The 14,553-nt window shown below is 38.9% G+C and overlaps 3 protein-coding genes across 6 annotated transcripts in view; 1 reads left to right on the top strand and 2 right to left on the bottom strand.

Annotated features, from left to right (window-relative positions):
* Positions 1-1,672, bottom strand: part of LOC144664827 (DNA-binding transcriptional regulator BolA-like) — a 94,813-nt gene extending 93,141 nt beyond the window's left edge. Inside the window, exon 1 of the mRNA XM_078526051.1 lies at positions 1,669-1,672. The gene's annotated coding sequence lies outside the window, so the exon portion shown is untranslated. The remainder of the gene's footprint in view (positions 1-1,668) is intronic.
* Positions 1-14,553, bottom strand: part of LOC144664670 (vitamin K-dependent gamma-carboxylase-like) — a 171,972-nt gene that overhangs the window by 107,858 nt on the left and 49,561 nt on the right. The window lies entirely within an intron of this gene.
* Positions 1-14,553, top strand: part of LOC144664604 (WD repeat and FYVE domain-containing protein 3-like) — an 80,313-nt gene that overhangs the window by 26,143 nt on the left and 39,617 nt on the right. For all 4 annotated transcript variants that reach the window (XM_078525723.1, XM_078525724.1, XM_078525725.1 and 1 more), the window contains exons 10-16: positions 2,941-3,155; positions 3,723-4,885; positions 5,482-5,747; positions 6,741-6,953; positions 11,548-11,799; positions 12,673-12,813; positions 13,469-13,771. In XM_078525723.1, coding sequence (XP_078381849.1) covers positions 2,941-3,155; positions 3,723-4,885; positions 5,482-5,747; positions 6,741-6,953; positions 11,548-11,799; positions 12,673-12,813; positions 13,469-13,771 — 2,553 coding nt within the window. The remainder of the gene's footprint in view (positions 1-2,940; positions 3,156-3,722; positions 4,886-5,481; positions 5,748-6,740; positions 6,954-11,547; positions 11,800-12,672; positions 12,814-13,468; positions 13,772-14,553) is intronic.

Here is a 14,553-nt window from a genome sequence, read left to right as displayed (position 1 = left end):
TAATTCCTCCTTCGGCATCGCTTTTACAAGTGAATCAAGACTTCCTTTAAGAAAGTTTAAGCTGTCTATAAAACGCAGTTTGCCAAGTGAAAATGTGATGTATTTTTCCATGTTGTTTGCAACACATTTTACTTCTTTCTGTGCCTCTTTTGAAATCTTTGAAATTGACTGCATTAAATGGTGCGCATCATAACCCCTCAGGTTGTGAAATGCAACTGGTATTTGGACCTTTTTCGGATCTAATCGCATCATAAAGTTACAAATGTTGTGTGCGGCTCCTCGAAACTTGCCTGTTATGTGGCAATGGTCTTTTACCACATCCTTGTAGTTCGGCTGGATAAGCGGCTTGTGGCACGCTAAGCAGTTTTTTTGGTTTTTCGCTGCTAATTTGTGTGTTTCTTTTTCAAGCTTTTTTAGCTTATAGTGGGTTTCGGTATCCAGGTTTTTTACCTCTTTTTCCTTTCTGTAATAACATTTTTTGTGCATCTGCCCAAAGTAATTAAGCTCCTTTTTGTTTCCAATCCAAACTGGCAAAGAGTCCAAAAAGTTTTGTTTCATTAGCGTTTCTTCGCAAATGTGGCAATTGGTTGCATTTTTGAAGTTTACCCAGTCTTTTGCCGTCATCACAAGAGGTTTTGGCTTTGACAATTCATATCTTATTTTTCTTTCTTCACTTAAAAGACAGTTCAAAAATACTTCAACGGCGTTTTGTCCTCTGTACACAAATGTTTTTTCGTGTTCACCATCACTCCTTACAACTGTGTAAGCAAATCCGCATGCCTCGTGCTGTTCTGTTTTGTCTGTGTAACTCGGCTTCATGTCTTTCACTTCTTCACCAAGGTCTTTTCTTTTCTGGCGCTCCTCGGCCGTTTCGCGTTTACACCCTTCTATTGGCCTTAGCAGTGCCTCCAAGTCGGCGTAAATTTGGTAAGGCGCTTTCATTTGTTTGTGGTAGTTTTTAAAAGAAAGAGTGTTTTTCCCCTTCTCCGGCATTTCGATTCTTGTTGGTCTGCCTTTAGCGCCATTGCAATATTTTTTGTGCTTTTCGAGCAAGTCTTCTCTTGTAAAACCTGTCAAGCACATCATGCAAAAGTGTTTTTTATGCTGATCTCCGGTTTGGTCATGTAACAAAGCACTTACTCTTTTTATAAAACAGTAGTGCTGTGTTAATCCTGACTCAATCAACATAAGAAATATACGGGGAATGCTATTTTCTTTTTCGCTTAATCTTAAAGGTATCACACATTCGTCTTCTGAGTCCCACCCAAGCACATTTATTGCAAGGTTTTTATTTTGCGCCTCAAGCCTGTCAATCTGCTTTAGTGGAGTTGGAAAATTGATTCCATTGTAGTTAATGCCGTCGTCAACTGGGTATCTGCTTGTTCTTTGTGGATTTTTCCCATCTCTTGGAGGAAATAATGCAGCTCTCAAAGCCCATTTTAGGCATTGGTTATCTCTGTTTTGCACGTTAATAATTGCTTTCTTGTTTGCCAACTTTGGGGGCAAAGGCAAATAAGTTCCTCCTCTCAATGGCTGATAACGCGCAACGTTGATGTACGCATTTGTTATTCTTTCAATGGCCCACCCAGAGCCGTTCTCTGACCAACCCTCAATTTCTCCCTTTGCTTTGTCAATAAATTTGTCAAACTCTTTTTTTATTTGGTCTTTGTCGTTTTTTAAAAAAAGGTGTGGTTCACTTTCTCTGAAATAGTGTTCCATGTGTTGCGTCTCACCGTCTATTTTTTTTGAAAATTTGACTTCAAGTCCAAAGCTTGCTTTTAAATTTTGTAAGTCATCAATTTCGCTTACCAAAAGCTCATAAAACTTTTTTTTGTTTTTTCTTGCAAAAGTGTAAAGATCTTTGTTGTTTTCGTTAGCTTCCGGTATGTTCATTTTCCATACACGGAGCCATTCGTTAAAATCGGTGTGGGCCAATAAAAAAGTTAAATTTCTTTGGGGGTTTTCTTGAAATTCACGGAGGTTTTCCTCCATCATAGCTTGCAAAACTTCTGACGAATATCTTGCGGCAGCCATTTTTCGGTGTATATACCTTAAAAATATTTGTTCAATTGATATTTATTCCTAGCACAGGGTTGGCCTTGCGAGCCCCGCACACAAAAGGGCTGGCCTTGCGGGCCCCACACACATGAGAGTTTTGGCATTGCGACCCCCACACACATGAGAGTTACCGGTTGTGGACACAACTTGCAAAAAATAGCGAGGCGAGACTGGCGAGCCAGCGAGCCAGGCGAGCCCGAGCGGTTTTTTTTGCAAGTTGTGCCACAACCGGTAACTCTCATGTGTGTATAATGTTTAAAAATAAGAAGTGTAGTTACTGTAGTTCATAATTACATGGGATTAGATCCATAACATAAAAAATCACAAATGAGCTGTACAGAAATAAAGCTGAGAATGGTTCATAAAATTGTTCATCAGCTGTGGTCGTTCATAAATACAGTCAGCGATAAGCTTGTTCAAAGCAAGTCAATGGCTTTCACAATCAAGCAACAAGCAAGTCAATCGCACACAAATTTTTTTTTTTTTGAGCTACAGTTTACCTTTGAACATAAAAGTGCTTCAAGTTGTTATCCTCTTCGATTTTGTTTGGTATTGGATCGTTGATTATTTGAGGAATATATTTTTCTTCCACTTCTGCAAGCCTTAAAGCTGAAGACACTTTCAATAATGCACGATTTTTGTGCATTATTGTCAATACTGCACTGTCAGAGTTTGCTGTCGACAGGTAAAGAAAAATCATGTGATCTATTTACAATTGTGGGCGTGGATTTTGGACAGTGAACGAAGATTATATATAAATCTCTATTAATACCTTTGTCACTGTACTGCACCTTTCAATCACGCACAAACTCTGAAGTTCAAAAGCCAGCAGTGGTAATGTTTTCCCTGAAAAGGTTAATGATTGTGTCTGTTGTTTAACAGGGGTGCTTGGAGTTGCAGTTGTACTGGATATGTCACTTACAGAACCTGTTGAAATGTGAACACAATCAACAAATGATGTGTGAGGCTGGGCTGCCTCAACAGATCCTTGACAGATGTGAAGCAGCGCTGATCACTGAGGAGCATCCATTACATGCACCTTTACAAAGAATGTTTGAAAGACTTGCTTCACAGTCTTTAACACCTACTGTACTGAGGTACAATAAGATCTATTTCTCTGCACGCTTTGCAGTCCTATGATGCTATGGCATTTCTCTCTATGTGCACAAAACTTCTTGCGACATTAGATTTTTATGTCCATTATTTGCAGTTATATTTTTTTTTAAATAACAAAAATTTGTTATCATTAGAAAGTGGCTTATTTAGTAAAAGGAAATTTATGTTAAACAAAAAAAAAATATTCAAATCTGTGAAAAAGTGTCAAATATTTATCATCCCTTCAAAATCACAAAATAATCTTGAAAGCGTCTTGTACACTTTGCAACCTGTAATGCTAGATAGTAAACTGCAGTTTCTTATCTTATTTTTTACATTATTATCTGTAGTTATCTTTAAAGTGTTACTTTCCTGCTTAGACAGTAAATAAAACCAATTAACTATTTTATCCCTCAAAGTGTGTTTTTGTGTTCAAATTGATGTAAGAATTGTTCTTCTTGCTTACTTATGAGATATCAATCTGAGATCTTTCATCTTACTGTGCACCCAAATTGTATTCTGAAGGTTTTTATAACATATTTTTGACATTGTTTGTCTTTTTATGCCAGGGATTTTCTCAGACTTGGTTTTCCACTTTACTGTCAATCTCTTGAAGCTCCAAATGAAACATCACAGAACACTGCAGAAGCCAATGATGAAACAATCCTAGAAGAAAATCCAGAAGACAAGACAGAAGAAAGCCAAGATCTGAATGAGTCGCTGAGAAAGATATCAGATGTAACAACACCCAGAAAAGTGTCAGATATCGTCAACAGAAAACTCTCGGACTCAGAGGCTCGTTCAAACACGCTGACATTCAGAGATGTGATGCTAAGCATGATACAACCAAGCTCAGAATCAGGTTCAGATGTGGAATCAAATTCCGACGAAGATGAATTTTTGATTGTTCCGAATGCTAATCCAGACCCCGTTCCTACTTGTTCTGGTGAAGGGAACGAGGAGGAAAACACAGAGAGTGACGACACGCCCCCACGACCACCCCCAAGAAGGTCTAAAGCAAATTCCAGACGATCGTTTGAACGCAGTCTTGAGTTAGAAAGTAATCTCACTTATGGCCAAGAGTTTCAAGTAACCATGGAAACCGATGATGAGCAAAAAGATGTTGTGACAGCTGAAGTTGATGGGGTGGACATTGACACAATTGGAAATACTGCGCAACAAGTTGCTTGTATAGACCAGGGTGAAGATACAGTCATTTTAGATTTAAAAGGTAAAGCCAAGGAACCTATCAGTGATAGTTCGACAGAGCAATCCCCTGAAAGAACACATTCTGAATCAAATGTTGAAGTGGGTTCAGACAATGATGATGAAAACTTGCTAAGTGAAGGTGTTGTTAGTAATGCTGCAGCCAGCCCACACAAAGCTGCTGAAATGAGCTTTGATGAATTTAGTATGAGACTGTCACAGATTGCAGAATCTAATGCAGGCCCTCCTGACGAGGGCAGTGTCTATCAGCAAACAATTGCGTTAAATGAGGAAGGTGAGGATGCTGACGATGTTGATAAGGATGACGATGAGGAAGAATCTTGTCAGCTGCATGGAGGAGGTGCTGTTTCACTCACTCGTGTCAAGTGTGTGGTTTCCATGACAACCCCAAGGGATGCACGGGCCCATGGCTCAACAGACTGCCCATGTTTTGTGGAGTTTGATATGAGTGTGGATGGGTTTGGTTGTCTGTTTCTCCCAGCCATTGCTCCTCAGGTCTCGGCTGGTAAGCTTTGTCATCAATTTATTCTTTTCACACTGAACAACTAGGGCAATGTTAATAATAGTAAAAAGTTCTGAAAATAATGGCAGAAAAAGACTGCTTGGAACTCGGAAAATAACAAGCATTACTCCTTTCTGAAGATCGCTTCAGTACTTTTAGGTAGCTAAAACACATACCCTATGTCGGCCGATGTAGCTAAAAAAAATGAATTTAGTGAAAAAAAAAAATGTTAGGTAACAAATGAAACTTAATGATAAATAATTGTGACATAGCCTATGTACAAGAACTCAATGCAGTTCTACTGTGAGATAAAACATGTTCAACTGTAATGTTCTTGAGACATCCAGCATATAACCTAGACTACATGTAATCTTCTGTGCATGCATTAAGCACAAAGTACTTAGTTATAGAAAGAATAGTACCACAAGGAGAGCATACAGTTTTCTACAACAGATATATACCTTAGGCTTTGTGATCTTCATAGAAAAGTAACATAAATATACATGTACTTCATGTTTTATCAAGTTCACACTGTCAAGTGCTCCCCATCCCCCTCCCCCAAAACTGCATTCTGCACTAAAACTATGATTTTCTTACAGGTATTGCAACTGTTAGCTCAGTAATGGCTCCTGCGGCAGTGATGGGTGGTGTCCCTGGAGTAGGGGTAGGGGAAAGAATGTTCCCCCCTCAGGCAGGATTGACGTTTTTAGCGTGGATTTGTGTCGACCAGTACAGTGACACCACAGAAGACCAGCATCCCGTCAGACTGATGACGATCATGCGTCAGTTTCGTAGTGGAAGCGAAAAAATCCCAAATGTGCCATGTTTGAGTATTAGTATCTCAGCCAAAGATAGAATGCTTGTGGTATGTTTTTGGGTGAAATAAAATAGTTTACTAGCATACAATGACAACAAAGATGGACATGTTATATTTCTGATCAATGATTTTTAAGCCACCTTGTAAAAGTATGGAAAATAAGGATAATGTTTGGAGAGTTTTTTTTTCTTTAGAAAAAAGTCAAGTTTGAAATTTGTGACCTTCCACGGGAAAACATACACTAACACTTTTTCGTTTAACGACTTAAATCGTTTGTAAGTCATTAGATTACCGTTTAAACGACTTAGAAAATCGTTAGAAGTGTTAGAATGGTCATTAGAAAAACTTTCTTTGTCATTAGAAGCGTTAGAAAAATCGTTGAAAAAGTTCATGCAGGTCGTTAGCTGCATCAAGAAAAGTCGTTCAAATCGTTAGGAAAAATTGTTAGAATCTCCATTCAAATCATTTTGTGTATTACTCCTGCCTCTGGTATATCCTCATTCAAGAACTTGCCACAAATATGCCAAAATATTAATAGCACTTTCTATGAAATTAAATTCATTATAAACAAAATCATTATTCCTTGAGCAAGCATTGGATATGAGATCGTAGAATGATAGACAATGAGGCACATAGCGCCTAGTTGGCTATATCTTTCTCATATTCAACAAACGTGAGTGGAGAAATATTGTTTTATTAAAAACGCCCAAAGAATTGCAATATTTGAGCTCACCGGCCGTTCTTGCTGGCGCATACATGTACCATTTTCTATGTGGTCCATGGTATATGGATTGAGTTCATATACTATGACCTGTAAACCGATCAAAACTCAGGAATTTTAATATACCATGGCTATTTTTATTAGTACCAATAATTCATTGGCCTCATAGCTCAGTGTTTTTCTTATCTTGAGATGGTGCAATGTTCTCTCTCCGGTAAGGGGATTTTATTGGGACAAACTGTTCCTTTTCTAGCACTCGCATAATTGATGTATTATACATACCGGTAAATGAAATCCATTGTAAACATTGTTGACCACAGGTTTGCACTGATGAAACTGGATGTGAAGATGGTTATGACTCGGCAGCAGTGCAGAGCCAGCGTGAACGCGAGCACACAGAAGCCAGGTTCCTTAGTGACCAGTTGTTAGAAGAAGGACGATGGCACCATGTGATGGTTGTGCTGAACAAAGCCTTGATAAGGAACAGCACATGTGCTTTGTTTGTGGATGGAAAACATGTGAACACGTGTAGGGTGAGTGAAATTCATCCATTTTTGAGCCAAATACACAATCAACTCCCAGAATAGAGCCATTTACAGGCATTTGTACAGTGTGGCAAGAGATACCACACATACCAAAACGGCAATAGAAAATAATGTCTGATTGCATTACACATTTGTTTAAATACATCTACACAAAAATTATGTCACTATGTCACACCTTTGTGGGCCTAATAGTTAATAAATGAATCTATTACTACATTACAGCATTATTATTTTCTACACTAAATTACAGCACTATCTATTATGCCTTCTTTAATTCATCTACTTATTTATTTATTTCTTTATTTATTTTTCTAACGGGCTGTTAACTGGTTTGAACTTCGTTGACTGCACCATCTTTAGCATATCGTCTTCAAACTCTTTTATCTCGTTGATCGGTGGAGGATTCTTGGTAGACTTGAAACCGTATGTCTTCTTTGGAGGAGGCCGACATACCAGGGTTGAGGAAAAAGAAGGCTTTCCAGCGCATTCTACGTAGGAACTGCTCGGTTTTTTCAATGAGGCGTTGCAAGTAGTCGTTTTTTGATGGAAGAGGAATATTCTTTGTGGAGTATCCAATGTTGAATTTTTCCATTGCGGATTATCGCAGAGTGCTCAACAATTCTTAAATAGGAGCGAATTAGGAATTTTGTGTTTCGATTTTCCGTATTAAAGTGCTCGATACATTTAAGCAGAGCGTAATATATAAACATTGAAAATAGAAAAAACTACACTTTCATCCCTACAAGCCTGTTTCGTGATTGCTCACTCTTCAGGGGATTTTAATGACAAGAATATTCTCAACCGTCGTTTATATACTATAAAATTTACATAATTAATGAAGCAGAAAATAACCGTCGATTTTATACTAAAAATTTACATAATATATGATGCAGACAATTTGAATGTACAAGTAACCGTCGATTATATACTTTAAAATTTACATAATTAATGATGCAGAAAATTTAAATGTTCAAGTGTTAGTTGTTACATAGCAACGCTTTGTTTCGGTGACGGCAAGAAGATACAAGTTCGTTACGTTTGTTAAGCGATGATAGGTCAGGTCGGCAGATGATGAGAAGCTTCTCTTTGAGACACAGATTACATCTTTTGCTTGAGCTGTTGTAAGATGAGCAGGATGAAATGATGCGCCATGAAATAGAGTGGTCAATGTTGTTATCTTTAAGAGTCCAGATGTGTTTGCTGAGTTCGGTAGAGTTTCTGTGTTTTGCGTGCTTGAATGATGAAGTGTGATTTCTGAATCTTGTCTTGAAGTCGTTTTCTGTGAGTCCGATGTATGTTTCAGAAGTGTTGTTATCGTTGCGTTTAACGGTTGCTTGGTAGATGACAGATGATTGTAGACAGTTTCCGTTGAGTGGGCATGAGTTCTTTTGTCGACAGTTGCATGATTTCTTGTTAATTGTGTTATCTTTAGGGTCAATGTTGTGTTTGGATGAATGTAAAATGCGCTTGTTGTGGTTGTCGATAATCTGCTTAGTGTTATTCATACAACTATAGCTGATCTTTATTGTATTGCGGTTGAATATTTTCCTTAGCTTGTGGTCTTTCGGAAAGTGTTTATCTACAAGGGTGAGGAATCTGTGACCGATGTTAGTGCTGACGTTCTTGCTAAATGGAGGGTTGTACCAGAGGATGTCGTGACGTTGTCTGTTTCTTCGTTTGGCAGTCGTGGATGGCTCGTAGTGCAGAGTGAAGTTGTATCCGCTTTCGTCAAGTGCTTTTTGGTATGGAGGGGAGGCTTGGTCGAAAGAGGCTTTGTCTGATGAAAGGGATGACAGACGTTTGTTGATGCCGGCGGGTATATTCTTTGCGGTGATGGGAGGATGATTGCTCTCGCGGTGTACGTATTGCAGTGTAGTGTTAGGTTTTGTGTAGGGCTGGTAGGTGTTGTTACTCAGGTTAAAGGTGACGTCTAGAAAGTTAATAATCTTCTTGTTTGCTTCAATTGTGATTCGTAGCCCATTGTTGTTAAAGACACGAATCAACAACAAAATTACAAGAAAGTCAAAATTCAACCAATGGAAAAATTCTTCTTCGGTGATCGAGTGGTTTAAGACCATCGAAAACAAACAACATCACAATTTTATTTGCTTTGACATTGTAGAATTCTACCCCTCCATCAGCCAAGACCTCCTAAACAGAGCACTTGACTTTGCCTCGGCCTACGACAACATCTCAGACGACGAAAGAAACATAATAACACATGCTAAAAAGTCCATTCTAATTCACCAGCAGCAGTCATGGCAAAAGAAGGGCGACTCGACATTCGACGTTACTATGGGCAGCTATGACGGCGCTGAAACGTGCGAGCTGGTAGGAAGCTTCCTTCTTTCACAATTACAAAACCTCAGCATCAATATAGGGCTCTACCGAGACGATGGACTGGCCATTTCCAACACCACACCGAGAGACACAGAGAACATCAAGAAGGAAATATGCCGTGTCTTTAACAACAATGGGCTACGAATCACAATTGAAGCAAACAAGAAGATTATTAACTTTCTAGACGTCACCTTTAACCTGAGTAACAACACCTACCAGCCCTACACAAAACCTAACACTACACTGCAATACGTACACCGCGAGAGCAATCATCCTCCCATCACCGCAAAGAATATACCCGCCGGCATCAACAAACGTCTGTCATCCCTTTCATCAGACAAAGCCTCTTTCGACCAAGCCTCCCCTCCATACCAAAAAGCACTTGACGAAAGCGGATACAACTTCACTCTGCACTACGAGCCATCCACGACTGCCAAACGAAGAAACAGACAACGTCACGACATCCTCTGGTACAACCCTCCATTTAGCAAGAACGTCAGCACTAACATCGGTCACAGATTCCTCACCCTTGTAGATAAACACTTTCCGAAAGACCACAAGCTAAGGAAAATATTCAACCGCAATACAATAAAGATCAGCTATAGTTGTATGAATAACACTAAGCAGATTATCGACAACCACAACAAGCGCATTTTACATTCATCCAAACACAACATTGACCCTAAAGATAACACAATTAACAAGAAATCATGCAACTGTCGACAAAAGAACTCATGCCCACTCAACGGAAACTGTCTACAATCATCTGTCATCTACCAAGCAACCGTTAAACGCAACGATAACAACACTTCTGAAACATACATCGGACTCACAGAAAACGACTTCAAGACAAGATTCAGAAATCACACTTCATCATTCAAGCACGCAAAACACAGAAACTCTACCGAACTCAGCAAACACATCTGGACTCTTAAAGATAACAACATTGACCACTCTATTTCATGGCGCATCATTTCATCCTGCTCATCTTACAACAGCTCAAGCAAAAGATGTAATCTGTGTCTCAAAGAGAAGCTTCTCATCATCTGCCGACCTGACCTATCATCGCTTAACAAACGTAACGAACTTGTATCTTCTTGCCGTCACCGAAACAAAGCGTTGCTATGTAACAACTAACACTTGAACATTTAAATTTTCTGCATCATTAATTATGTAAATTTTAAAGTATATAATCGACGGTTACTTGTACATTCAAATTGTCTGCATCATATATTATGTAAATTTTTAGTATAAAATCGACGGTTATTTTCTGCTTCATTAATTATGTAAATTTTATAGTATATAAACGACGGTTGAGAATATTCTTGTCATTAAAATCCCCTGAAGAGTGAGCAATCACGAAACAGGCTTGTAGGGATGAAAGTGTAGTTTTTTCTATTTTCAATGTTTATATATTACGCTCTGCTTAAATGTATCGAGCACTTTAATACGGAAAATCGAAACACAAAATTCCTAAATTATGTAATATATCTTTTATTTTTTAGTGTACATAATTGAAAGTTCTTATGAAACAGATTCAATTTTCCATTTTCCCTTTAATTTTTCTTAATTCTTATTTTTGGTGCATATGTACTTTTCAGTTTCACACTTTAAATTTACTTTGAATTTAAAATTTGCCAGTTCTTTGTTTCTCCTACACCCCAAGGAATGTATTTTTCCTATAGGTAAGAAATAGTTTAAAAGTAAGAGGTATTCTGGTGTTAGAACACCAATTAAAATATTTTTCAAAAATTGAGATGAACTTGTTGTTTTGTCAAGAAATCTTTCCAGAAAGATCTCGAAACATGAATCATGAAAAACAGAGAGCAACTTTTAATTTCGTTTTAAACCTAACACAACATCGTAGGAGGCAGCGTGGCCGAGGAGGAGGCAGCGTGGCCGAGGAGGCAGTGTGGCGAGTGGTTAGAGCGCCGGACTTGAAATCCGGAGGTCACGGGTTCAAGTCCCGTTCTGACCACTAGCTGGATTTGTCCTCGGTCACCCAAGTTCAACTCCTCGGCTATGCTTGTAAATAGCCAACTGGTCTGCCTCCTGCCAGTTGGGATTTTTAACCATGTTAGGTTTATTTACAATATTTGTTTCACATTGGCCCTGAAAAGCCCCATTCGGGGAGTGGTCAATTAAGTATATTATTATTATTATTATCATTACATGTATTATTATTTTCTAGTTGGATTTCAGATTGGGTGTATTTCTAAGTTACTTTCAAATTTTTTTTCAGTTAAAATACATCCAGGCAGCTGCTGTGAGTCCAGATGCGACCGTGGTCAATGTGGCTCCATATATTTCTGCTTATCTTGGTACTCCACCCAACCCCAACTATCGCAGATGTTCACGACTGCTGTGGAGACTGGGTCCCACACACCTGATAGAAGAACCACTTTCTGGCTCAACAGCTGAAGAAATGTATAGACTGGGACCTAACTATGTTGGTAGTTACCAGGCTCCCTGTCCTGAAGGCCAAGTCAGAGTGGTAAGCTGCGTGCATTGCAAACTTATGATGCTAAATCTTCTATTTCTCTGCACACATTGCAGACCTATGATACAAGATTGTCCTTATCTTTGCTTGCATCTTGGTCTCATTATACTGGGTAGGAGGGGGAGGGGGCTTTTAGAGGAGGTTCAAAAAATTTTATATACCGGTACTAAGTGAGGCTTGACCCTAAGATCTAAACTCTTACCCATTCATCTACCATTTTTGACAGTAAAGGAAATCCTTTCATATACCTCTAAGAGAAAAATAGTAACCCTTTCATGTTCTGTTTTAGAATGCAATAATATTATATTTTCACTTTAATTTCCCTTAAAACATTTAATAACTGAGTTAACTGTTCTGTGAGTCTGTTCAAGATACTTTGAAAGGCCCTTTTAAATTCCAAATAATACTAAAAAGAACATTGTGTATCGCCATACAGCTACAATTGTATTTTACTACATACATGTAGGCCTTTCAACCTTAACGGTCCTTTTAAATTCCTCTAGCCTTTTGAATTATCCAACTTGTGAAATCCCTTTGCTTTTATATAAATGTACCTACACCCTTTAAAAACATGGTACCCCATTCAGGCAGAGCCTCCACACATTGTCCACTATAAAGAGCGTCCCACTTCCTGTGATGTTGGCTTATCTACTTCCTCATGCACATTGCAGACATATGGTGGTAGATTGTCTCTCTCTGCATGCATTGTAGATGTAGTTTGCTGTTTTATTTTTGTACACATTGGAAACCTATGGATTAATATAGTATTGTGCCCAGTCTCCTCATACTCTAGTCTGCCACTGACTTACCTACTTTTACAATCATCATGTAACATTTTAGATAACTTTTTGTGTACTTCATCTTCAGTATGGTGCTGAAGGTGTTGAACCACTTGTGAGTGAAGACAAAGTGATGTTTGGTATTCATGGACACGCCAAATCAGTGCTCACCCTCGCGAAAATTAGAAAACACTTCAGGAAAAGTGACACCCGTGCAGTTGCAAGAGAGGTAGGACTTTATCAGTCCCTGTTTTGAGCAGTAAATAATTGAGAAAAAAAAATGTTTTCCCTACTTAGGGATGCTTTACTGAGGTCAATTGTGTTACATGTAGGTTGGTAGGTTGGTTGGTTTATTTATGTTAAATGGTAAGTACTATTGGTAGGCACAGTAGCCTAATGGTTAGTGTAAGGGACTCTGGATCGAGCCGTCAGTTCAAGCCTTGGCTGAAGTCATTGTGTTGTGTTCTTGGGCAAGACAATTTACTCTCATAGCTTCTCTTTCCACCCAGGTGTATAAATGCAGTGGCGGATCCAGACCTTCAGCTAAGGAGGGGCCCGCTTTTAAAAGCATGACTGTAAATGTTGAGTTCTGTGAAGATAATTCCGGCCCTTCAAAGAAAAAGCACTATTTCCGAAAAAATAAGGAGGGGGCCCAGCCCCCCCCCCCACCCGGGTTCCTCCCCTGGATCCACTACTGAAATGGCTAGTGGTGAACTCATGCTGGGGGGTAACCCTGCAATGGACTAGCATCCGTGGCCAATCCACGGAGTAGTAGTAATACTCCTAGTCACTAAGTCCTACAGAAACTGGGATAAGCTCTGGCAAGAGGGGATTCAAGTTTGACACAGACTTAACTTTTTTTTTTCACTTGATCTCTTTTTCAGCTTGGTCTTTCAACCCATGATAACACCACACCAGTGCGGCTGATCCATAACACGGCAGCCCATCTTCAAGGCGCTTCACGGACAATCGGTGCAATAATCATTGGTTGTTCTGGGGTGCGAACCTTCTGCCCCAATCCAGTGTCTAAGCTGATAGAGTGCATTGGTGGCGTGTCGGCTTTGCTGGGTTTGGTTGCTATGGCAACTGATGTTGAAGGGCTTTATGCATCTGTCAAAGCTCTGAGTTGTGTTCTTAGAAGCAATCCCTCAGCGAGGAGAGATATGGAGAGAACAAGAGGTTATCAGGTACACAATTAATAACAAGCATTTAAATTCGACTGAACTTTTCCCTTTTTTTCTGACAGTTTTTATAATAAAAACTTTAATAACGTTCTCTTTTTAAAAAAAGATGAGCTTTCGGCTACCAGTCTGTAGCCTCTGACAAAAAAAAATAAAATAGAAAATGAAAATTACAAAATAATGTAAGCAATAAAAGTGCGAAAAAACAAAAGGACAGTAAAAATATGCAGTAAAAAAATATGAGAAAGCCATAAGTGAGTTAAAAATGATAAAATGTTATTAAAGAATGGAATGTTGCCTGGGCAATTGTTGGAGTTATTGTTGGCATTGACAGTTTTCGCAGTATGCCAGGATTCCAAAGTCTTACGGAGACGATGATTGCCCTTGTCAATTACCTGGCATTTTCAAAGTCAGTTACATAGGTGGTTGTTTTACCAAGCGTGGTTAGCAATATTACAGGGTCATAACCAGGTATATGGGATCAGGGTTCACAGCCTCGGGATCGGGATCATGGACCCGGGATCCCAGGTCACAAGTCATGGCATATCATGGGATCCGGATCAGCCAATCAAAAGGGATCAGAATGGAATCAGGGATCAAATGCATTTAAGGGATCAGGAATCAAAATTTAGAGCTAAAATTTTGGATCAGCGATGAAAAAATATACCTGGTTACAAACCCTGAATATTAGGGCCTTTTGCATAGTTTTTAAGAGTTTTTTTTGAGTTTTTTTTTTATCTACATTCAAAGTTAAATTTCTAGAATGTAATGATTTTAGCATTATCATA

The sequence above is a fragment of the Oculina patagonica genome, chromosome 9 (genome assembly GCF_052425735.1).
Source record: "Oculina patagonica isolate OP01 chromosome 9, crgOcupat, whole genome shotgun sequence".
NCBI classification, from domain to species: domain Eukaryota; kingdom Metazoa; phylum Cnidaria; class Anthozoa; order Scleractinia; family Oculinidae; genus Oculina; species Oculina patagonica.
This window is presented reverse-complemented; position numbering and strand designations above follow the sequence as displayed.